General features: G+C 34.5%; 4 protein-coding genes and 1 pseudogene across 4 annotated transcripts; 4 read left to right on the top strand and 1 right to left on the bottom strand.

The window, feature by feature from the left end:
• Positions 1-509: 509 nt before the first annotated feature.
• On the top strand, positions 510-2,525 carry LOC127244732 (UDP-glycosyltransferase 76B1-like). Its single transcript, XM_051265211.1, has 2 exons — positions 510-1,098; positions 1,480-2,525. The coding sequence occupies exons 1-2, from the start codon at positions 639-641 to the stop codon at positions 2,364-2,366; spliced, it is 1,347 nt and encodes a 448-aa protein (XP_051121168.1). The 5' UTR covers positions 510-638; the 3' UTR covers positions 2,367-2,525.
• A 7,032-nt stretch (positions 2,526-9,557) lies between these two features.
• LOC127244959 (UDP-glycosyltransferase 76B1-like) lies at positions 9,558-11,897 on the top strand. The gene is made up of 2 exons (XM_051265573.1): positions 9,558-10,197; positions 10,948-11,897. The coding sequence occupies exons 1-2, from the start codon at positions 9,720-9,722 to the stop codon at positions 11,841-11,843; spliced, it is 1,374 nt and encodes a 457-aa protein (XP_051121530.1). The 5' UTR covers positions 9,558-9,719; the 3' UTR covers positions 11,844-11,897.
• Positions 11,898-11,938: 41 nt separating this feature from the next.
• LOC127245045 (UDP-glycosyltransferase 76B1-like) lies at positions 11,939-14,019 on the top strand (annotated as a pseudogene).
• A 742-nt stretch (positions 14,020-14,761) lies between these two features.
• LOC127245191 (uncharacterized) lies at positions 14,762-17,792 on the top strand. The gene is given in 3 exon segments (XM_051265946.1): positions 14,762-14,946; positions 16,540-17,245; positions 17,247-17,792. Coding segments are annotated over 2 exon segments (618 nt in total). The 5' UTR covers positions 14,762-14,946; positions 16,540-16,699; the 3' UTR covers positions 17,319-17,792.
• A 4,167-nt stretch (positions 17,793-21,959) lies between these two features.
• Positions 21,960-24,255, bottom strand: LOC127244744 (cytochrome P450 78A9-like). The gene is made up of 2 exons (XM_051265226.1): positions 23,110-24,255; positions 21,960-22,842 (listed from the first exon to the last, which is right to left on the bottom strand). The coding sequence occupies exons 1-2, from the start codon at positions 24,097-24,099 to the stop codon at positions 22,216-22,218; spliced, it is 1,617 nt and encodes a 538-aa protein (XP_051121183.1). The 5' UTR covers positions 24,100-24,255; the 3' UTR covers positions 21,960-22,215.
• Positions 24,256-25,413: the final 1,158 nt, after the last annotated feature.

Genomic DNA, 25,413 nt, shown 5'->3' with positions numbered 1-25,413 from the left:
CATTGTCATCAGTACATAACATGGAAGAATAGAGATAGATGGAAGAAACCCAAATTAAGATTCATTGATGTGGATGCTCTCGTTTCGGTGTGGGCAAAAAACCCGAATCAAACCGTCGAACAGCTGAATCGAACTGAATCGAATTGAATTTTCGGTTAACCAAGCAAATTAGGTTCAAATACAAATACTGTATATTTTATATTTATTCGATTTGATTCAGTTTCGGTGTTTGATATTTTTTCGGTTCGGTTAACCGAACCGAATATATTTATACTATTATATCTTAAAATTTATATTAATAATTATATTTTTTAGGCAGTTCATAATATTTACAATATTTTTATTTAATTGAAATTTTAATTTTTTTTTAATGTATTTTTTTTTTTAATTTCGATTAGGTTCGAATTATTTGCAAATATTGCGAATATTTACAGATTTGCAATTTCGGGTATTTGTTGGATTCGATTCGAATATCAAATACCTCCGTATTTGCAAATAGACAATCGTTCCCACCCCTACTCTCGTTCACTCGATCTCATACGAATCGTGCACACCCCTACTCTCATTCACTCGATCTCATCTTGTATATAACATAATAATCAATCGATCGATCGAGGTCGAACTTGATCGATTAAATCATGTCGAGGGTAGTTCTCTTCCCGTATCCGGCGCAGGGACACATAAATCCGATGTTCCAGCTGGCCAACATCCTCCACCACACCATCGGCTTCGCCATCTCCGTCGTCTACACTCAGCACAACGCCCCCGATATCTCCCGATACCCTCACTTCCAGTTCCACCTCATTTCCGACCCCGTCACTGACGACAATTCCCTGATTCCTTTTCGCGGCAATGCCATCAATGTACTCAACGCCCGCTGCGCCCGACCCTTCAAGCTCTGCCTCGCCCGCATATTGTCTGAAGAAAACAACGCTACCGTGCGCTGCATTATTACGGACGCCATGTGGTATTCAACGCAGGCCGTCGCCGATGAGCTCAACGTCTCGCGGATCGTGCTTAGGACAGCCAGTGTTCACTCCTCCTTGGTCTACGCTGCTCTCCCGCTCTTTCATCAAACTGGATATCTTACTAGCATGGGTATATCTATCTATATATATATATGTTTATATGTTTCAATCTGCAGGGATAGATATATTACAGAAATCAACCTAACATACACAACTTACAAATCTTACACTTGGACGACAACGACGAATAGGTGGCCTTTTAAGAAATAAATAACTGATGAGACAGTGAGACTCGAACTCGAGACCTAAAGCTCTAATACTATGTTAGGTGTGTCGGTCTCAGAGCCTTAGGTCTCGAATTCGAGTCCCACCGTCTTCCATTTGTCCTCGTCCACGGGCAAGTTTAGTTTGGTAGCTACCATTTATCCCCTTGCCCATGATGGTGCTTACTTAAAAACTTAAGTTTTTATATGAGATAATATCTCACCATTTTTTTGTATATCCTTTCCAGAAGCAAGAGCGGAAGATGCAGTCCCAGAGTTCCAGCCGATCAAAGTTAAGGACATTCCGACGTTTGGTGCCAAAGACCAAAACAGCATAGTCGAATTCTTTTCAAACGTATTCACGGAGACAAAAAGATCCTCCGCGCTAATCTTCAATACCTTCGAAGAACTCGAATCGCCGGACTTGGCCAAACTTCGCCGACAATTCGACATGCCGGTCTTCGCAATCGGACCGTTCAACAAGCGCTTCTCTGCTGCGGAAACCAGCTTGCGCAAACAAGATAGAAGCTCCATAGATTGGCTCGACACGCAGGCGCCGCAATCCGTGCTCTACGTTAGCTTCGGCAGCATCGCGGCAATGGATAAAACCACATTTCTCGAAGTCGCCTGGGGACTGGCCAACAGCGGTCAGCCGTTTCTGTGGGTTGTCCGGCCGGGATCAATCAATGGCGCGGCGTCGGCGGGATCGGAGGTGCTGCCGGCCGAGTGGGCGGAAAAAGTTAGCGGGCGGAGCTGCGTGGTGGAGTGGGCCCCGCAGCAGGAAGTGCTGGCGCATTCGTCGGTCGGGGGATTTTGGACGCACAGCGGATGGAATTCGACGGTGGAGAGCATCTGTGAAGGGGTGCCGATGATGTGCGCGCCGTACTTTGCGGATCAAATGATAAATGCTAGGTGGGTTAGCGAAGTATGGCGGATCGCGATCAATTTGGAGAGAGTGTTCGCGAGAAGGGACGTCGAAGAGGGTATTCGGCGATTGATGACGACGGCGGAGGGGGTGGAGATGCGGCGGAGAGTGGCGGCTTTGAAGGAGACGGCGGCGGCGTGCTTGGGTCCCGGTGGTTCTTCTTATGAAGCTCTTGTGGGTTTAAGTAAGTTTATTATGGAATTGGGTTGATATGTATGCATACATTCCAAGAAGAGCCATCTATTAATATTGGCTACGCGAGTGTTCATCAGATGCATATGTTGAATTAACTTTTGTTTTGGTGACTGTTGGATATAAATGTTGGCAAAATAGCAAAAAATTCTATTGAATTTGTTCATTAGTTCTAAAATTTTATAAAACTTATTTTGATTTAAAAAATATTGAAAAATATTAATTTTCATGGTCCTAAAATTTTATAAAACTGACTGTGGTTTAAAAAAATTGCGGTGAGGGCATCTCGCTCGTCTAGATTGCTATCTTGGGTACAAAAATTGATATATCACTGTATAAAATTACAAAAATACTTTTCTTGAGTCATATATTAATTATCATAGAGGGACATTTTATTCATTTTACCTGTATATAAAAAATAAAAAAAATAAAAAAAAAATAAAAACTCTAATTAAATAAATAATAATAATAAATTTAATTTTCCTGATTCTTCTTCTTCGGTCGAACACATTCCCGAGTTTGCTCGATGCCGCTCACTGCTCCTTCGCTACCGCCCGCTGTTGCCAACCGCGGCGCACCACCAATCACCCATCTTATTCTTCTTTTCTTTTTCTTTTATATTTCTTTTTTTTTTATAAAATTGAAACACATTATATATTTTTTAGCAAAAATGGTTGGTTCAAATTGCAATCTTTCTTTGAAAATCAAATTCAAGGCAATCGTATCAATATCAGAATTCCACAACGTCAAATTCTTTCCTATCACTGACTGATCGGATTTGCACAAGTTTCACAAGTAAATTCTCATGGAAGTTGGGACGGAGGAGGGAGAGGCGGCTAGCGACGGTGATTCGTGCCTGAGGAAGGAGCTGTGCGACGCGATTGAAATTGGCGGAGAAGGGCGGTGCTCATGGTGGCGATAGTGGAGGAAGAAGAAAACGACGCTGGTGGGTGGTGGTTAGCAGCTGCTGGTGAGCGCAGTGGGCGGGGTGGGTTAAAGGAGGGAGAGAGGGGGAGGCTATGGCGTCCGTGAGAGAGACGGGCAATGAGAGAGAAAGAGGGATAAAGAAGAGAGATAAATTTTAAATTTGGACAACTTCTTATTTTAAATTTTAAAATTTAAATTTGGACAACTTTTTATTTTAAATTTTTAATTTTTTTTTTAATTTTAATTAAATTAATTAGTTATCTTAATTTTAATTTATTATTATTTATATTATAGAATAATTATTTTTATTAATATATTTTTAATTATTCATTAATTATATCTCTCCTAAAATACGGTTTTTGCAGTGCAGAAGGTCGGTACGTGCGACGCAGGGAGTAATAAACAATGAGTTATCTTTTCAAACCGCTGACACAAAAAAGCCTGAACAATGCTGGGTGAAACAGTCTTTTCCATGTGAGAGACGTAGAGATGTTATTGTGCAATATATCAAATTAAGAGCTTCTGTTTTAAATACAAGACAAATTAGTGATACTTTATTTTAGGGCCTTTTTTAGTAATGAATTATTGCACATGTTTTTACCATGGTTACTTCGTAAATGTAGGCAAAAGAAGCTTGAATTTTCAGATGAGATGATTATTATGCGCATTTGACAATACTGAAATTTTAAACTTGACAACACTTCTAAAGGTAAATCACTTTGATTAAATTATATAATCAATTTTTTATTTTTTTTATTTTTTTTATGATGCGAGAATCCGCAATCACTATCTGAAAGTAAAATTTTTTTTATTTTAATTGTTTTTGTGGAATAAAATCAAATTCTACCCAATCCGTCACCACCAAATCCATCAAGGTTTGGCTACTTCTTTGATTTGGATATATCAAACGGATTGAATAAAATTATCGGAATATTTAATGACTCAAGGAGAGACGTATTATGTACGGATGATTATGTAATGTCATATTTAAATTATAAATAATAAATCATCTTTTAGGATCAATATATTTTGTATATATATATATATGTGCAAATAATATAATTTACAAAATTTAAAAATATTAGTCATTACTCAAAACAAAATAATTAGAAAAACAATATACACAATAAAAATTAAAATAATAATAATTTGAAGTAAATAAGAATATCACTATAGATAATTAAAAAAGACATACACAATAAAAATAAAAGTAATAAAATAAAAATCAAATTAATATATATTAAAACTTATTATAAAGTTTGTTATGAATTCCACAATATTCATTCGTATCAAAAAATTTAGAAAAAGTTAGCATTATCTACAAACTTGAAAAAAAAAATAGAATATAATGATCTAAAAAACTCAATAATAAAAAAACACGTACACGGTAAGAATGTAAAAAGAATTGATTAATAGAATTAAAAACATAACAATAGATAATTGAAAAGATTCATACACAATAAAAATGAAAAATACTAGAATAAAAATAAAAATTTCATATATTAAAACTTACCTTCATTTTTAATATTAATCACAAATATTCCTTCAAATGTAAAGACTCAAAACATAATTTATAAAATTAAAAAAATATATATATATTAAAATATAATAGTTGAAACTAAATATTTTAAAAAAAATGCACACACAACATGAATAAAAAATGGATTAATAATATATATATATATATATATATAGATAAAACACAATATATACTTTTATATATAAAAAAAAACATATGGAAATAAGAATAAAATTATAAAAATAAAAATAAATTTTCAAAATATTAAAATTTACTATAATTTTTTTAATGAACTTTTCAAATATTTTTTCGAATGATAATATTTGAAATTTGAATATAATCTATAAAATAAAAAAATATATTATAATATAATACTCAAAATTAAATAATTATTAAAATAATACATATATAGTAAGAAAAGAATTTATTAGTAAAAAAGAGAGTACACAATAGATAATAAAAAAAACATATACAATAAGAATAATATGAATAAAATAAAAATAATTTTTATTATATATTAAAACTTACAATAATTCAATATGATTCCTCGAATATTTTTACAAATCAAAATATTTAAAATTTTATAAAATTAAAAAAGATTACAATAATATTTCAACCAAATAAATAAAAAAAAAAATACATTCATAATAAGAATAAAAAAGAACTTATTAGTAAAAAATTTAAAATAATTTAATATTACTATATAATAAAATTAATACATAATATTAACCATAGTTAATTAAAAAAAAAATCATACTCGATCCCTCTCCAACTTTTTTTTCTTTTCCTTTTTTCTCCTCTTATTTAAATAGTGGTTTGAAGTCAAGATTTTTATTTTTATTTCTTAAAAATATTTCCTTGTAAAAGTAAGAATGATATTTTTGAATATTCTCAATAAATGGCAAAATATGATTAACCAGTAGTTTGAAGTAGTATGGAATCCAATGTTTTTTCTGTGTTTTAATATGTGTGATTTGTTAGTGTGTATTTTTCTTTTCTTTTTTTTTTTTTTTTAATCAAGTGGGAACCAGCTGCAGTTATCCGAAAGTGCGCATTGGATAAATTTCCGATCGAACCTAATATCCTGCAGATTAGGCCCGACGAAAAAGTCACACTAGACTAACCATATGTGGCAGATGACGTGAGGCTTCGAGGATTTGAATTCATAATCTTACGATTACAAATCTGGTTACACCACCACCGAACATCCCTTACGAGACCTGTGTATTGTATGCATAGATTGTGGATTATTTTAGTGAAGAAAACTAGATTGTCTCCGTACAATAATGTTGTGTGTTTATTTTTTATTTCCTTAAATCTTTTGTACTATTTGCTATTGTACGTTTGCTTGTCTCTCCATATTTGAATTTTCTGTGTCTTTTTATTATTATTATTTTTTTCATTTTCTGTTGTAAATTATTTTTAGAATTTGTTTTATCACTTCTTAAATATTACTAAAGCAAGATTTGGAAATTTTGTTAAATAATGTAAATGATTAACTCACCTAAAGCGTTAGAATTTAAATTATTTATTTATTTATCTAAAAACGATATTCAACCAATACAGATCCTCACAGGTAAAGACTTAACCGGATAAACACCACCAAACTAAAAAGGGGTGCCGATGATGTGCGCGCCGTGCCTTGCGGATCAAATGATAAATGCTAGGTGGGTTAGCGAAGTATGGCGGATTGGGATCAATTTGGAGAGAGTGTTCGCGAGAAGGGACGTCGAAGAGGGTATTCGGCGATTGATGACGACGGCAGAGGGGGCGGAGATGCGGCGGAGAGTGGCGGCTTTGAAGGAGACGGCGGCGGCGTGCTTGGTTTCCAGTGGTTCTTCTTAAGAAGCTCTTGTGGGTTTAAGTAGGGTGTGTTTGTTCGAGGGTTTGGATTTTGAGTTGGGATTTGAATAGTAAAAATTTTGAATTTGAATAGTTGTATGATGTGATATAAATAGGTATTGATGTGATGTTTTGAATGTAAAATTGATTTTTAGTATAATATAAAAAATAAAAAATAGGTATTTGATTTGATGTTTTTGGAGGAAAAAAATAGGATGAATAGTAGAAATCCAAACAAAACCCTCAAACAAACACACCCTAAGTTTATTAAGGAATTGGGTTGACATACATACATTTTCATTCGCATCTACATACGATCAGTTGGGGGTAAAAGTGAGTAAGGGATCAATCATAATTAATTAAGAATTCATAATAATGGACAATGGACGATCTTACTTTAGTCTTTCGGGTGTACAAGCAAGTTCTACATCGGAAGATGTAGAAAAAATTTCAGTACGAGATCTTTTAAAGAAAGTTTAAAAATAAATTTGTAATTCACTTAAAATGGATAATATCATTCTAGTATTGAGTTGGTATGACTCCGAATGTACGAGTAGCTCGTAGAAAAGGTCCAAAAACAAGGATAACGTGGATGCACACGCTGCGAAAAAAAATTGCTAAGTAAAAATGATCTAACCGATGAATTTTTTAAATAAAATATATTGGCCACGTGCCAAGATATAATACCAACAAAAGAATATTCTTATTTTTACTTGAGTCACATATGATTTATTGCACATCAGATCATGTAAACAAATTCCATAAAGAGATTAATAAATTTAAATTTACTAAACCAAATGGAGCTCAACATCAACTAAAATTGTGATGTTTGTGTTGAAGCTAAAACCAAAAAAAAAAAAAAAAAAAAAAAAAAATCATTATTGAGTGTTGAAAGAATCATTACATATCTAGAACTAATTCACACCTATGTGTATAATTTCCTATTTATTCAAACTAGAGGAAGTAACAATTACTCAATAACTTTTTATAGATTATCATACTCAATATTGTTGCCTCTAATTTTAAGAAGTAAAGAAGAGACCTTAGACTTACTAGGGTGTGTTTGTTTGGGATTTGAATTTTGAGTTGGGGTTTGAATAGTAAAAAATTTAAATTAAAATAATTGTACGATGAGATTGATATAAATAAAAATTGATTTGATATTTTTAATGTAAAACTGATTTTTAGTATAATATAAAAATAAAAAATAAATATTTAATTTGATATTTTTAAAGAAAAAAATTATATGAATATTAGAAATTTACTAAAATCTTGCAAACGAACACACCCTAATTAATAATGGCGTTGATAATTAATTTGGCGTTTGAATCAAAGAGACTAGGAGCCGATAGAGGTAGCAACTACATAGTTTCATTTGAAGATTCTTGTATCACCGATTGCTAGATTTTACAAGCAAGGGCTCTGCATTTTCTTCAATTGAACGGTGCTATAAACCTACAAATCGAACACGGAAGGACATAATAAATATCTTGTCGATAAGTTTTGAATTATCTCAAAACATGTTGGGGGAAGCCGTGTTGAAAGTGTTTTATAATTTGAATAAAATTCTTGTAAAAAATAAGGACTTAATTCCTTATGAATTATGGAAATTCCATGAGCTTTCCAATAAATTACTTAAAGAAAATGGGGGACGACGAGTTAAATTATGAATAATATTTTTCTAAAAAAGTAAGGAAGTGGATCCTTTCAAGTTGTGGAAAGGCTATAAGATTTCCTACAAACACTTCAAGGTGCCTTGCTATCGTCCAGAAAATGATCGATTGCATAATTAAGGGCTATGTATTCTACACTAGCGATTATTAATTGTTTTCTCATTAACATACATATGAAAACATATCTTTTTGTTAGTGTTGAGGGGGGGGGGGGGGGGGGGGAAGAAATGATAAATGACAAAATATGATACAGAATCCAATATTTTTTTTATTTATTTAATTTTTTGTGTTTGCTATATGTGTTTGTTTGTGTCTCTATATTTATTTATTTCTGTTGTCAATTACATTTAGAAATCGTTTTGTCACTTGCGTGAACATCACCAAAGCAAGATTTGAAAATTTGAAGATGATGCCGGCAGCATACATTTGGGTTTTTGGATTCTTGAAGCAAGTTGATGAATTTGCGACGTCAAATAAGACACAGCTATTTATATTATATAATCTCGAGTTTAAACCCATAATATTAGAAAGAATATTTTATTTAGGGGTTTTTTATTTTTGTTTCCCCTTAGACCCTTTGAAAGTCAAGATTGGTATACGCAGTGGCGGATTCAGCCGGATTTTTAAGTGGGTGCACAATTTGATAAAGTATCATTACAATATAAAATATATTGATTACAATTGTCTTTTACTTGTTTTCATACATTAAAAACGTTTAATTACATTATTATTTGTAGTGAAAATTGAAGAAAAAATATATTTAGCTTACAAAGTTGCGATCAAAATGAAGATTGAAAAAATTATCGAATCTAAATTTATTCTCACTTTTTTTTTATTGTCATCTAAATTTATTCTCGACTTAGTAGAAAATATTTTTTTTTATATTTTCTTTACTCTAAAAAGTAAAAAAAAAAAAAATTATTTTTATCTATTTAAAACTCATACCAAATCAAATGACCACATACTTGGATGTAGGATGAAGCAATATATATATATTATATAATTAATTATTATTCTTTTAAAAAAAATCTAAAAGAATCCTCAAGTAATTATATAAATTAAGGAGTTTGTTATTTGGCTACTTTGAATAAAAGAAATTAAACAAACAAATTAATATATATATATATATATATTTATATAAATTCAAGTGGGGTCGTGCGACCCCACATCTCTAAAGGTAGATCCGCCGTATACGTATAAATTTAAAATTCATACAAGTTGGAGCATCTGATAGCCTTTTATCATAGTATCAAGTCGGGACATCCTATGTTCGAGCCTATCCCATGTTCGAGCCTTACAGTTTCCATTCGTCGATATTCTCTTCGTCTTCTTCTCTTACCCATCATATTATAAACCTTCTTTCCACTACAAGAATTAAATCGAACTCTGATAAGTAAAAATTAAGTAACAATGTTAGTCTCGAGGGTAGTCCTCTTCCCCCTGCCGGCGCAGGGCCACATAAATCCGATGTTCCAGCTGGCCAATATCCTCCACTCCATGGGCTTCGCCATCTCCGTAATCCACACTCGATTCAACGCCCCCGGCGGTGTCGATTCGCGCTACCCTCACTTCAACTTCCACCTCATTTCCGACCCTGTCACTGAGGACAATTCCTCGACTCCTTTGTCCGGAAATCCCGTTACTGCCATCAATCTCCTCAACGCCCGCTGTGCCGGACCCTTCAAGCTCTGCCTCTCCCGCATATTGTCTGAAGAAAGCAACGGTACCGTGCGCTGCATTATTACGGATGCCATTTGGTGTTTCGCGCAGGCCGTCGCCGATGAGCTTAACATCCCGCGGATCGTGCTTAGGACAACCAGTGTTCACTCCTTCCTTGTCTACGATGCTCTTCCACTCTTTCATCAAACTGGATATCTCACAAACATGGGTATATATATATATATATATATATATATGTGTTTCTTACTTTTAGTCTAATGATGCATTGTTACGAGCTTTGTCTGAAAAATACATACTATCTAGACCTTGCAATTGGTTGATTCGTGCCGTGTTTGAATTTTTTAAACCGATTAAATCAGAGAATTCTAACTCTGATCCGTTATTATCGTGTCATATTTGTGTTGACTAGGTATATAATTAGATTGAAATCTTTCACCGAAACTCAATTATTTTGTATCAAATTGTTACGTGTACTCCCTCCGTCTCAATACAATAATTTTGTTACTATTTTTTTTTTGTCCCAAACCAATAGTTTTATTTCTATAAATACTCATATCACCATAAAATTATTCCTATATTTTCATTATTATTACCACTACTTTTTACACTAATACACTTAAAAAGCAAAAAAGTCACTTGAATTTTTTACCAATTATCAATATAATATCATTATTCGTCAAATCTAGTGTCCAACACAAATAAGACTATAGTCCTGGACCGAAAAACACTAGTTTTTGCAAGCTCTAGTGTAATAGGTATAGTGAATTAGATTGAGTTAATTAAGATATGGCTTAATTTAAATTAATATGCGAGATAATTATTAGATAAAAATTATTAAACATATATATTATATCGGGAGTTCAAGTTGAAAGTATATCAATTATGTCGAAATTCTTGATTTAAATTCAATTATTTTGAATGCCATATTATCCAACTATTGTTGATATATCCTTTCCAGAAGCAAGAGCGGAAGAAGCGATCCCGGAGTTCCCGCCGATCAAAGTTAAGGACATCCCCACATTCGGTGCCAATGACCCAGACAGCACATTCGAAACCCTTTCCAAAATAGTCGGGGAAACGAAAAAATGCTCCGGCCTAATCTTCAATACCTTCAAAGAACTCGAATCGCCGGACCTGACCAAGCTTGGCCACCAATTCTGCATGCCGGTTTTCGCCATCGGACCGTTCCACAAGCGCTTCTCTGCCGCGGAAACCAGCTTGCTCAAACAAGATAGAAGCTCCATAGATTGGCTCGACAAACAGGCGCCGCAATCTGTTCTCTACGTTAGCTTCGGCAGCCTCGCCACGATGGATAAAACCACATTTCTCGAAGTCGCCTGGGGACTGGCCAACAGCGGTCAGCCGTTTCTGTGGGTTGTCCGGCCGGGATCAATTAATGGCACGGCGTCAACAGCGTCAGAGGTACTGCCGGGTGAGTGGGCGGAAGAAGTTAGCGGGCGGAGCTGCGTGGTGGAGTGGGCGCCGCAGCAGGAAGTGCTGGCGCATTCGTCGGTCGGCGGATTTTGGACGCACAGTGGATGGAATTCGACGTTGGAGAGCATCTGCGAAGGGGTGCCGATGATGTGCGCGCCGTGCTTTGCGGATCAAATGATAAATGCTAGGTGGGTTAGCGATGTATGGCGGATCGCGATCAATTTGGAGAGAGTGTTCGCGAGAAGGGACGTCGAAGAGAGTATTCGGCTATTGATGACGACGGCGGAGGGGGCAGAGATGCGGCGGAGAGTGGCGGCTTTGAAGGAGACGGCGGCGGCGTGCTTGGGTTCCGGTGGGTCTTCTTATGAAGCCCTTGAGGGTTTGAGTAAGTTTATTATGGAATTACGGAATCAACCATAATTAAGAATTCAAAATAATGGACGATGAGCCATTTTCTTCCTCATTAACTTGTATTTTATTTATTTATAATATGTTTATATCAATTTTGAAGAAAAAATCGAGTCACGATGTTAGGGTCGAGAGTAGTTCTCTTCCCCTTTCCGGTGCAAGGGCACATAAATCCGATGTTCCAGCTGGCCAATATCCTCCACTCCATGGGCTTCGCCATCTCCGTAATCCACACTCGATTCAACGCCCCCGGCGGTGTCGATTCGCGCTACCCTCACTTCAACTTCCACCTCATTTCCGACCCTGTCACTGAGGACAATTCCTCGACTCCTTTGTCCGGAAATCCCGTTACTGCCATCAATCTCCTCAACGCCCGCTGTGCCGGACCCTTCAAGCTCTGCCTCTCCCGCATATTGTCTGAAGAAAGCAACGGTACCGTGCGCTGCATTATTACGGATGCCATTTGGTATTCCGCGCAGGCCGTCGCCGATGAGCTTAACATCCCGCGGATCGTGCTTAGGACAACCAGTGTTCACTCCTTCCTTGTCTACGATGCTCTCCCACTCTTTCATCAAACTGGATATCTCACAAACATGGGTATATATATGTGTGTGTTTCTTACTTCTAGTCGAATGATGCATTGTTACTAGCTCTCACTGAAAAATACGGACAATCCGGCAATTGATCGATTCATGTCGAGTTTGTGTAGAGTTGAATTTTTCAAACGAATTAAATCTTCAATACTAAGTTGACCTATTTTGTTATTGTGTTGAACTCTATAGATAATTATATCAAAATCTTTAGCTCAAATTCAATTATTTTATATCAATTGTAGTAGTATTTACGTTAGTTTTTGAAGGTTCTAAGTATAATGTGTAAATTGAATTAGGTTGAGTTAATTAATATTAGGCTTAATTTTAATTAATATGTGAGATAATTATTAAATTATAATTATTTTATATATACAGTACTCTCGTCCTGCTAACAAATATCCATTTACCCTTATTTTTTTAGGGCAAAAGTAAGTATATGAGAGATATTTGTAAAAAGAATATGGTATTTAAACAATTAATTATTATGTAATTGATAATTCAAAATAAAAATATATATTTTTTCATAGGAAGGAGGGAGTAAATTAATTACTTAGTATTAATGTAATATGGGATTGTTGTGTCGGGTTCAGGGCATCAATCCTAACTTGATATGCTTATTAATTATTATCACGTGGAGTTCGTATTAATTCGTATAGATAATTAGGTCAAAAATCTTTATCCGCCATATTTTATATATCCTTTCCAGAAGCACGAGCGGAAGACACGATCCCGGATTCCCGCCGATCAAAGTTAAGGACATCCCGACATTCGGTGCCAACGACCCAGACAGCACAGTCGAAACCTTTCACAAAGTAGTAGCCGAAACGAAAAAATGTTCTGGCCTAATCTTCAATACCTTCCAAGAACTCGAATCGCCGGACGTGGCCAAACTTGGCCACAAATTCCGCATGCCGGTTTTCGCCGTCAGACCGTTCAACAAGCGCTTCTCTGCCGCCGAAACCAGCTTGCTCAAACAAGATAGAAGCTCCATAGATTGGCTCGACAAACAGGCGCCGCAATCCGTGCTCTACGTTAGCTTCGGCAGCCTCGCCACGATGGATAAAACCACATTTCTCGAAGTCGCCTGGGGACTGGCCAACAGCTGTCAGCCGTTTCTTTGGGTTGTCCGGCCAGGATCAATAAATGGCGCGGCGTCGGCGGCATCGGAGGTGCTGCCGGGTGAGTGGGCGGAGGAAGTCAGCGGGCAGAGCTGCGTGGTGGATTGGGCGTCGCAGCAGGAAGTGCTGGCGCATGCGTCGGTCGGGGGATTTTGGACGCACAGTGGATGGAATTCGACGGTGGAGAGCATCTGCGAAGGGGTGCCGATGATGTGCGCGCCGTGCTTCGCGGATCAAATGATAAATGCTAGGTGGGTTAACGAAGTATGGCGAATCGCGATCAATTTGGAGAAAGTTTTCACAAGAAGGGACGTCGAAGAGGGTATTCGGCGATTGATGACGACGGCGGAGGGGGCGGAGATTCGGCGGAGAGTGGCGGCTTTGAAGGAGACGGCGGCGGCGTGCTTGGGTTCCGGTGGGTCTTCTTCTCAAGCACTCGAGGATTTGAGTAAGTTTATTAGGGAATTGGCTTGTTGATGGACATAATAGAATCTGTTTGTTTGGGGATTGGATTTTGAGGTTAGTTTTGAATAGTATAATATTTGAATTTGAATAGTTGTACATATAAATAGGTGTTGACGTGATATTTTAAATGAAAAATTAATTTTTAAATATAATATAAAAAATAAAAAATATATATTTAATTTGATGATTTTTGAAAAAAAAAATGAAATGAATAGTGTATTTAGAGAAGATCCCAAACAAACACACTCTTACGTACTCAATGTTACTGTGGGTTTCTTTAACTTAAAACAAATTTCTATTATTCAATTATGCATTTTTTAAAAAAATAATATATACTTTTTATATAAAAAAATTTTATATAATATTTCAATATCAAACTTAAATTAAAAATTTTCAAATCCCATCAAAATAATTACACCCTTGGATTGATGAATTAATTGTTGTTTTGCTTGGTTAAGACATAATTCGATGGCACTATCTAAGGTAACGGCCAATTCTCTTATCAAATTTAACTCAATTTTTATTATAAAAATATATATAAAACAATATTAAATTAAATTTTTATTTTTAATTTTTTATATTACACTAAAAAATAATTTTATATTCAAAATATTATATCTAACTAAATTTAAAACACACTCGTATACTTCTCTTTGTCCCAAATTATTTTTTTAATTATTTTTGTTTATAATCAATAAAACGATAAATTATATAATTCTGTCTTATTTATTACGCTAAACCTTTTTCGTCTTAATATAAAATTTGAGTAAAAACCCCTTGTGTTGAGTTTGAGTTCGTCGCCACCGTCGCGTTTTCTGCCGGCGCCTATTAGCCACCGCATCCACCTGCGTCGGTCTCCTTTCTCGCATTTTGCTTTCATTTCTCAGCCCCCCTTTTCCGTTTGCGACCACTGTCTGCTCCAATTGTCGGTAAAATTAGGTAAATTCTGTCTGATTTTACTTTCGCTTCTTGCTGATTTTCAATTGAGTGTGATTTTAGTGGCATGGGTCAACCATTAAATTGGTATTCGAAATGCGATTTCGTTTCCCTGGGAGGAGGGTTTCTTTGGGCAGATTTGTGCAAGGTTTGCAGCTTAGTTAGATAGCTAACTAATTTTCGATGAGTTTTGTGTAGATTCGAGTCTTCAAATTAGCAACTCATTTTTATTGAATTATTGACCTCCTACTGCTCTGGCTTGATGTGTATATTAATGGCTGAATTGTGTTTCAAGATGTTGGGAAATTGACGTAGTCTGCTTCGAGTTCAATTACCTGTGCTTTGGTGATTTGTTTGGCTCAATTTTGTTAAGAAGTTCCCGGATTTCTTTAGTTGTGTTTGCATCAATAAATTTGTAATTGTTTAACTGATTTGTTGGGGGTGCAAATCCAAGTCCTACATGGAAAGATCCGAAGAAAATCTACACTTTATAGGTCGACATAAATTTTATTAATATGTGGTCTTTTGAAGAAAGTAAAAAAAAAAAACAAATTTATGCAAGCTTAACTCAAAGCTAATAATATCATACTAGTGTTAAGTTGGTCCAGTCCCATCGCTGGTGTCAGAGCCCGGTTTGGACTCAGTGGCATCGGGCATTGGTTGTAGTTGTGAGAAGCCCTCGTGATCTGCGGGAGTTTGGTCCTTGATTTAAGGGGACAATTTTTGAGATGCAAACTCAAGTTCTACGTTAAAAAATTTGAAGAAAAATGGTATTTTGGAGGAAGTCCAAAAAAAATATGTGTGGACTCAGCTCAAAGTGGACAATATCATAGTAGTATTCAGTTGGCCCAGTCCCTACATGATTGTGAGTTAAATTGGCTAGAGTTCGGTGACAATTGTTGAAATAGTTGGTGTGAGATTCACTTGAAGTTGGTTTGCTTGCTTTTGAGGAGAGGTATGCTAACTTAAAAAAAATTTAGGGATGATGTTGACATACTTGTTAAATGTTGGAATAATGAGTTCAGCTTAGTTATTTGTGGCATTGCCGCTTGTGCTTTAGCTTTTTGTAGCCTTTGCTGGTAGATAGTTTTTATTTGTATCTTTAGCTTAGTTTTAGTCCTTAGCTTTGCTTGTAGTTTAGTCCGGTTGGTGTGCTGCTTTGTAACTTGGCCTTGCTTGCTAGTGTAGTTTTAGTTGTCTTGTCAATGATAGATTCATTTTATCTAGATTAATCCTTGGTATTGTGTAGTTTAATTGTTTGAGTTAGTGTGTGTTAGCTATAGAGTTCATTTGGTTGATGTTTAGCATATATAGCTTTGGTCTGTTTAAGTTTTGCCCGATGCTTCGTTTTGTAGGGCTGTAGTTAGGATAGTCAATTTAGGCCTCCTGCTGTTGTATTGCATAATTTATTGTGGCACTCTAATTAAGCTTTGAGTCGTTGTCTAAATGCTCGAAGTTTGAATATATTTGAGAAGTGTAAATGTAGAATATTTGTAGACTAGCAATAATGCATAAATGGCTTATAATTAAATATGATTATTATGATACACCGTTGATTTTTTTTAGCTATTATTAACTAAACTTTTTATTTCAAAGGTACTTACTACTGTGCACGCAATGTGTCCGAGGATCGCCTCAGTTTCAGACTCGTGAGTCAGTCGGCGTTATGTCATCATAGAAATTTGAAACTCGAAACCTGATTCAGCAAATCAATCGTGATATATGTTATTCTCTGATCTCCACACATGACACGAACATGAGGAGGAAAATTGGATCGATCAAACCGGTGAATCTGGTGAGATTCGTCTGCTTGATCATCTCTTTTACGTTCATCGTCATACAGATTTATTCAGCGCTTCAACTCGGAAGCATCTCCTCAGAAACTTCATCCGCAGAACTTAAATTATTACCAAACACCAGAACTTCCAGCAGTAGTGAATTCGGAGAAACAGTGATTAAGATGTTGCCGGAAGATCTGAAGTTCACTATGTTTTTGCCTTCAGAGGAATCCTTCCGCCGTGATCTGAGATTGAATATGAACGACAGCAATTCATATGCAGTGCTAACTAGAGTGTTGGGATTCTCGGCTGTACCGAGATGGATAACTTTAGCAGAGCTGGAGTATGGCAAGGAAAAATGTTTCCAAACCATATCTGGATTCAATTTGTACGTATCGAAGGATTCGACCGGAATGGTCGTGGTTAATGGCGTAGTTTCAAACCAGGTAGGGTTGAAAATGAAGGACCTAATGGTGCATATTATGGATGGAGTGGTAATGGATGCTGAATTTGAGCAATCGATGGAGCCTGAAGAATACGATCTTGGAAGATGAAGATGATGACGTTATTTTAACGAGGTTAGTTTTATCGATTTAGAATTAATACTCGGGCAAATTATATAATATATCCTTGCATTTGATTTGTTTTAAAAAAAAAAATGCATAGAAGATTGTCTCATATAATATTAGGTTACACCCTCATTTCCATCTAAAATATATCCTTGTTACTAAATGGTAAAAATAAAATTTTTTTAATTGTGATTCATATAAAAGATTGTATCACTTTTTGTGTATATATATATATATATATGTGTGTGTAATATTTATATTCTATATGTTCACACAAAAGGTAAATATTTTGTTATTTTTATTTGTTCAAATACAGATATTCCTCTTAAAACTTTTCTCTTTATGTGTCAACTTGTTAGGAGCATTTATTTGACAGTTACTCGACCTCCTGCTTACATTGTCCACTTGTCTTCCTTAATTCTATTCAGTTATTTTGTTTAGTTCTATGTATTCTCTGTTATGTTAAGAAGATATTATTGCATGACTTACACTTCTCAGAGAAGTCTTCTTTTAACTCTATGGGTGTGTTTGTTTGGGGGTTTGAATTTCGGATTGGAATTTGAATAGTAAAAATTTTGAATTTGAACAGTTGTACGGTATGATATAAATAGTTGTTGATGTGATGTTTTGAATGTAAAATTGATTTTTAGTATATAATAAAAAAATAAAAAATAGGTGCTTGATTTGATGTTTTTGGGGAGAAAAAATTGGATGAATAGTTGAATTTAAATCCAATCCTCCAAACAAACACACCATATAAGTATTCTCTGTTATTTTAAGGGGATATTGTCGTTCCACCACCGGTTTTTTTTTTTTTGTGCTTATCTCTTGTCGTAGCAAAAAGCAAACAATCATCTGTCGTCCTAGCACAGAAATCTGATTATTGCATCCTTACTGACTCTATTTCTGAGCTCTTGTGGCTTCATTGACTACTTATTGACCTTATGGTATCTCAGTTATCTCATATTTCTTTGCATTCTACAATGGGAATGCTATTCAAAAAATTTCACAATAATGTTTTTTTATGAGTACGCCAAACAAATCCGAATCTATTGTTATCTTGTTCATCATTATGTTGCTCATAGAAACACGGCCCATATAACAAGCTACACCAATTAAGAAAGTGTAGAAGAATTCATTCATAAGGATCGCCGTTGTATAACCATTCATCACCGAAAGCTGCTTTCAAGATCGAGTAAAAGTGCAAACAAGGAGCAATAAACTATTTCTTGTTCTATCGAGAAAATTTATGAACGTCAGGCTATATTTTGTCATCCTATTCTGTTTCAATTTCTTACACAAACTTAAATTGGCTTTTATGCATGTTTATTTGATTTTGACGAGACGTTGAAATATTTATATATTTATTTTAGTTTTTGCTATTATTTTTTAGGTTATCTGTTTTGTAATATACATATAAATAAATTTTGACTTTATTGTTAATAAAATTGTATTTTCTACAAAAAAAAATTTATATTGTTAATAAAATATGTTCTCCAATTTTCAATTTTTCATATTTAGGGTCTATTTTGTATTAATTTTATTATTTTTAGTTTTATTTTGTGTTGGAGTAATCTTGTTCAGTAGGATTATCAAGTGACTCGAAATAAAATAAAGTTAATATGACCTGATCTGAAAGAATTTGTATAGTAAGATTATCAAGTGACCCGAAATAAAATAAAGTTAATATGACCTGATCTGAAAGAATTTGTATAGTAAGATTATCAAGTGACCCGAAATAAAATAAAGTTAATATGACCTGATCGGAAAGAATTTGTATTGTATTTGAGACTTCACGTTTTGGGTTGAAAATCAAGTTCTGAGTTAGGCAGATTTTTTATTATATTCATGATTTAACTCAAATATGAGCACAATATGAAAACACAAATTGACATCCTAAAAGAGTATTAAGGAGGATAAAGCTTTATGATAAGTATTAAAAAGATGAAGGAAGTTTCATGAAAGCTTGATGAAAGGGATATTATAATTCTTCAGTAAATACTAGCGTTTAAACCGTGCTATGCATGGATTATTATAATTAAATTTAATTGTTATATTTTTTTATTTAATTTTATAAATATTTGAAATAAATAAATATATATCTTTAATTAAAAATACATAAAAATAAATTATTATAAAACTGTTAAATACTAATTTCAAAATAAAAACTACCTATATTTTTTTCCCTAAAAAATTTATAAATAAATAAAAAATAATTTATAAATTCCAAAAACTGAGAAGCCAGAAATTTGAAGTGTAAGGTCCACGCCTTTTGCTATAGTTATATATATATATATATATATATGATATGATAAGGGAATTGATGACTTTATTGAATAAAATTGTTGGAACATATGAGGTAATTCAATAAGAGATTAATGAAGAGATTTAAAAGGGAATAAAATGCAAAAGGGAAGGTGACTTACAACACTTCAAAAAATTACATTTTCTTTGTATTTTTTGTTTTCTCTTATATTGCACTTTCTTTTACTTAGAATATGATTATCCTCCAAAATATCAGCTTTTTAACTGACCTAAAACAATCCAATCATCGAAAAAACCAATTTCAGTAGAGAACAGTCTTATTTTGATATTTTTTTGGAATATTGCGACGAATGCAATAAAAATAATAAAAAAATAAAAAGAATCAACAAACAGAATTGCGAGGTTCATCAAGAGAGGTGTTGGCTACATCCACTGCAAAAGATGAATAATTTTATTAGGATTTTAAAATATAAGTATTATCAGAATTACATCACAATCACTATTTATAATAATTCAAATCAAACTTAGTTGATTAGACTCCAAATACAAGTCCAACAGTCAAAATAGACTATAGAGCTAGCCCATAACATCTAGTTCCAAGGCGTCCTACGACTCAGCGAAATACAACAAACGTCAAAACACCGAATTTAAATCCCAACAAAAAATATACAAGAGAAAATAATTTCAAGACGCATAATGCGAAATTAGCAATAATCAAGCATATATATATATCATTACTCCGAAGCTAATATATATATATATATATACAGATTTTAAAAAATCTTTCAAGCATTTACAATTCAACAAAATCATTCTTGTCTCGAACTACAACTTATAATAAGATAGTTACTGCAAAATCAAGACCCGAATCTCTGATTAATGGTGCATAAGTTTTCCTTCTTCTTACGCCATTAAAATATCTAAACACAAAATAATAAATATAAATATAAATATCTATCACCATATGTCCGACCGTGAGGGTTAGTGCATAATTTATGGCATAGTGTCGAGATTAGGATTTACATCTAATGATCTAATTCAGGTTTTCACAACAAATATTGTGTAATTGTCTTATTTTTTAGGTAACTAAGGCCATCTCCAATCACACTCTATTTCTCCCGTCCCAACTCCATTTCTGCCGCCATCCAGCTCTAACCCAACGCCATTTGCAACACCATTTTTTGTGTTTGCTACAGTGCAATACCATTTTTGGTGTTGCACTGTAGCAAACGCCATTTATGGTGTATTTATTTTTTTTTTTAATTTTTAAAATTATAAATTTAATTTTTATTTTTTTAAAATTTTAAAAAAATTTATTTAAAATTATAAAAATAAAAAGCTGTTTAAAATAATAGGAAAAATTGATTATTTGAAGAATAATAGGAAAAAATAGAGTTATGGTTGAAGTAAAATTACCGTAGCAAGTATATTTGGAGATAAAACTGGATAAATAAAGTTGATGGGTTGGAAATGACTTAAGAAAAGTAATTTTCATGTACACGTAGTATTTGTACCTTATTCTTTATTATTGGAAAATTTTGTAACAAAAAGCATTTTTAATTTTTTGTTCTACAGCAGAAACAGTAATAAATAAATTTTTCAAGCGTTTTTAATAGGTGTTAGATCATCAACTTTTTGTTATGAAACTTGCCGACTCTTTGTTAGTTGACTTTTTTTAACGGTCAATTTTGTAGTTGTAAGACTTAATGGTATTGAAAAGCCACGTAAACCACCATGTCCACTTGGTAATAATAGAATCCAAACCATATATGATTAACTGAAACCTATCTTTGTATTAATGCGGAACATGTATATTAGAAGGGTGCGATAACAGGCATGATCACCGTTGACCAAAACAAATATGAATATATCCTCTCTTCCCTTAACAATCTATCTATTTTTTCATTTTGGTCTATTTCATAACAAAGTATTTTATTTTTTTTAGTAACTGTATTATTTACCTAATATTACAAATATCTTTTTAATTTACAATATATTACACAAATATCATTATCTTTATATCATATCATACTAATAAGGATAGTTTAGTCCTTTTATCTTTATTTCAACTTGATGGGGTGCAAATCCAAGTCCCACGTTGAAAATTGTAAAGAAAATTGCATACTTTATTAGTCCCAAGTGAACTCCACTTGTACGAGACATTTTGGAGAAAATCCAAAGACAAATCCGTACGGGACTCAGTCCCAACTCTAGTAATTGAGGTGGTCAGGGACACCGAGGCATTTTGAAGAAAATCAAAAAACAAATCCGTACGGGTTTAGCCCCAACACAACTATATTTCAATATAATAATAATATTTCTAAAACTCCCTATAAAAAGTGGTTTTGCCTAGCACACATAGTTTGTCTAATTTGACAACTCACAACTCACACGAAGAGTAAATAAAAAAAAAAAAATACATATTATTATTATTTCATAAACAAAAATACAAAAATTATACAACATATGAACTGAGGTGCTAGCTAGAAATCAACGGGGAGAAGGATGTGTACATACATATATATATATATAATTATAAATTATAAATTATTTATATATGGGCAGCATAACAGTCGATTGATCACACCATAATAGAGGGCGTATATTATTAATTAATTATCTCCTGTCCTGATATATAATAATTATTATTAATTAATTAATTAATAGACATCCTCGTAAGTTGACGAATCCCGTCTAGATCGCACCTTGATCTCCAACGGCTGAGCCATTTCACACGACAGCTTCAAAACCTCGCTCAAGTTCACAGGCAATGTTTGGCCATGGCGGAATTCGAATTCATGTAAAAGAGTGGCCAGCCAGTAGCTGACCGTGGTCAGCCCCAGATCCTTACCCGGGCACGACCTCCGACCCGACCCGAATGGTGCCGCTACGTCTTTGTGAATGTGGTCCGCTCCAACAACCAACCATCTCTCGGGTTTGAAGGTCAAAGGGTCATCCCAGACCTCCGGGTCCCGCATTATGGCCCACATATTGACCATTGCGGTGGTCCCCGCCGGCACGTGATGCCCGTCCACCGTGGAATCCCTTATGGAGAGGCGGGACCAGGAGAGGAGTGGGCCTGGCGGGTGCAGCCTCAGGACCTCCTTGACTAACGCCGTTAAGTAGACGAGGTCCGTTAGGTCGGATTCCGTCACCGCACGTGACCTCCCGACAAACTTATCCAGCTCTTCGTGGACCTTTGACTGGATGTCAGGGTGCATCGCTAGTCTCGCTAGTGTCCACTCCATCAGCACTGCCACTGTGTCCGTACCTCTGAATATCATCTCCTGCCCAATTAATCAAATAATCAATATATAATATAATATAATATTACATGAAGTCTACATAATTATTTTTAGCATTAAAAATATTTTTATATTTATATAATTTTTTATATAAATATAATTATATTAATATTATAAGATCAATAAAAATATTTTTGTCGTTTTTTATCGATTTGTATTATATTTTGATATAATAATTAATATTTATAAATTAATAAAAAATAAGGTAGTATAATATATGTTGTGACCAAATCGGTTGTTTATTCTTACCCAGAGAACGGCGATCATGTCGGAATCGGACAATCTATCAGCCCCATGCAGAGAGAGCAGAATATCCACGAAATCCCTGTCTCTCTCGCCGCCGCCGGCCTTCTTATGATCGGCGATGATCTGGCCTACGAATTGCTTGACACGTGGCACAATCCTGGAGCACCTGACCCTGATTCTCTGGAAATCAAAATCGGATAAAAATGGTAGGTGGTCGGACCAATTGACCTCCCCAAGTAGCTGGTACCCCTGATCGACTAAATCCTTCAATTCGCCGACGTCCGGGTCGTCTGCGCCGACGTTGTAGCTCCGGCCGAACACAGACGCCATCATGTTGCAGAGCGACGCGTCTTTGAGGAAATCCCGGACGCGGACGCTGCCGGCGGCGCGTCCCCGAGAAGCAACGGCGGCGGCGAGCTGGAGCCCTACGCGGCGGCGGTGGCGGTCAAAGTCCCGGAGCTGTTTGGGGCAGAAGAGGTGGGCGGCGGCGATCTTCCGGAGCATGGTCCAGTAGAGGCCGTAGGGGGCGAAGCCGATGGAGCGGTCGAACATGAGCCGGTAAGCCGATTCCTTGTGGGGGCGGTCGGCGAAGGCGGAGCTGTTGAGGATCTGCCTGGCCACGTCAGCGTGGCACGTGGCGATGACACGTGTCTGGCCGAGGCTGAAGGCCATCAGTCTTTTGGCGCGGCTGGCTTCGGCGGCGGCGGCTATTTTGCGGTGCGCCAAGCCGGCGACCAGATTCATGCTTCCAATGACTGGGAATCCGCGTGGGCCCGGAATTGTGGAGCTGGATTTGAAGCCGCGGCTGAGAAGGTGCTTCCCCCAAGCCGAGCCGGCGGGGTGAGCTCCCCAGTAGAAAATATTCAGGAGTAGCCATGAAAGCAGGAGGAGTAGCAGGAAGGAGAAGAAGATGGTGATGGTGTTCATAGACTTGGATTCGCATTTTGAAGCCAAGGCTACCAGGAGCCAGAGACTGTCCACGTCAGTCGCCATGGATATTGTATATATGTATGTATGTATGTATGTATGTATGTATATATGGATTGGAATTTAAGGAAGGTGGAGCTTGAAACGAGGAGCCAGTCTGGTTGAGGGTTTATATAGAGAGAGAGATGGGGAGAGAGAGAGGGAATAATGATGCCCAGATTCCCTCTTCTAGCTGTTATTCTTCAAATTTTAATAGAGACTATACTGCTCATAATAAATATATAAATAATTGTTGTTTGACAGTGAGTTCTTTTGTACAGCAAGATTACGAGGATGATGTGGGAACATGTATTTAGAGATATTGAGGGGAGTTTTTATTTGATATTAAAATAATATTTAATTATTTTGTTTTCAAATAAAGAAAGTTACTTATTAGTTTCATGCGTCCGCTTACAAAGTTTACATATTTCTATTTTGGGACGTTCAATTACAAAGTTTATATTTCATTAAATACCCTACTTTTTTCCACAAATATCTTTACTTTACATCACATCGTTACTTTTACACAAAAAAAGTAAAGGCAAAAATGTCATTACACTATTTTTAACTACTCACTATAATTAAAATACTATTATTTTTTAAACACCGCGTCAAAAGTAAATGTAACTCTTTTAAATGGAGAGAGGGAGTATGTAACTATTGAAATTTTGTACTAGATAATAATAATATTTTATTAGTTAATGAAAGTATACAAGATTTTTTGATGTTTTTATGTTTGTAATTTAAGTAATATTTTAGTATTAATATATAATTAATTTTTTATATATAAAAAAGAAATAGATAAATTGAAATAAGCCATAGGAAAATAATAAAAATGATATTTTATATTGAGATGAATGAAACATTATTTTGAAAAAAATATATATATAGGATTTAAATAGTAAAATTTGGATAAATTTTAAATATATATATATAGGATTTTAATAGTTTTGAAAATAGTAAAAATTTATACTCCTATCCAATTAGAAAGTATACATATTTTTTATTTTAGAATGTCCAATTATAAAGTAAATATTTTATTAAATATTTTACTTTTTAAAAATATATATTTGATGTATTATTATTTTTTAAGAAATTAATGATGCAACAATAAATGAATATAGCAAAAAGGCTATCCTAGTCTTTACTTTTGTATTAATGATCTTAAAATTACAATTTATGATTAAAATTTATCTTGTTGAATTAATAATTTCAGCTTGTGATCCACAATGTCAAAAAACATAATTTAAAAATATTGTAAAAAGCTGTTTTTTTAGTTGTGGTATGAAATCGATTTGAAATAATATATTGATTTGAATTTTTGTTTAAATAATATTTTAA

The sequence above is a fragment of the Andrographis paniculata genome, unplaced genomic scaffold (genome assembly GCF_009805555.1).
Source record: "Andrographis paniculata isolate CXL003 unplaced genomic scaffold, ASM980555v1 Contig21END, whole genome shotgun sequence".
NCBI classification, from domain to species: domain Eukaryota; kingdom Viridiplantae; phylum Streptophyta; class Magnoliopsida; order Lamiales; family Acanthaceae; genus Andrographis; species Andrographis paniculata.
This window is presented reverse-complemented; position numbering and strand designations above follow the sequence as displayed.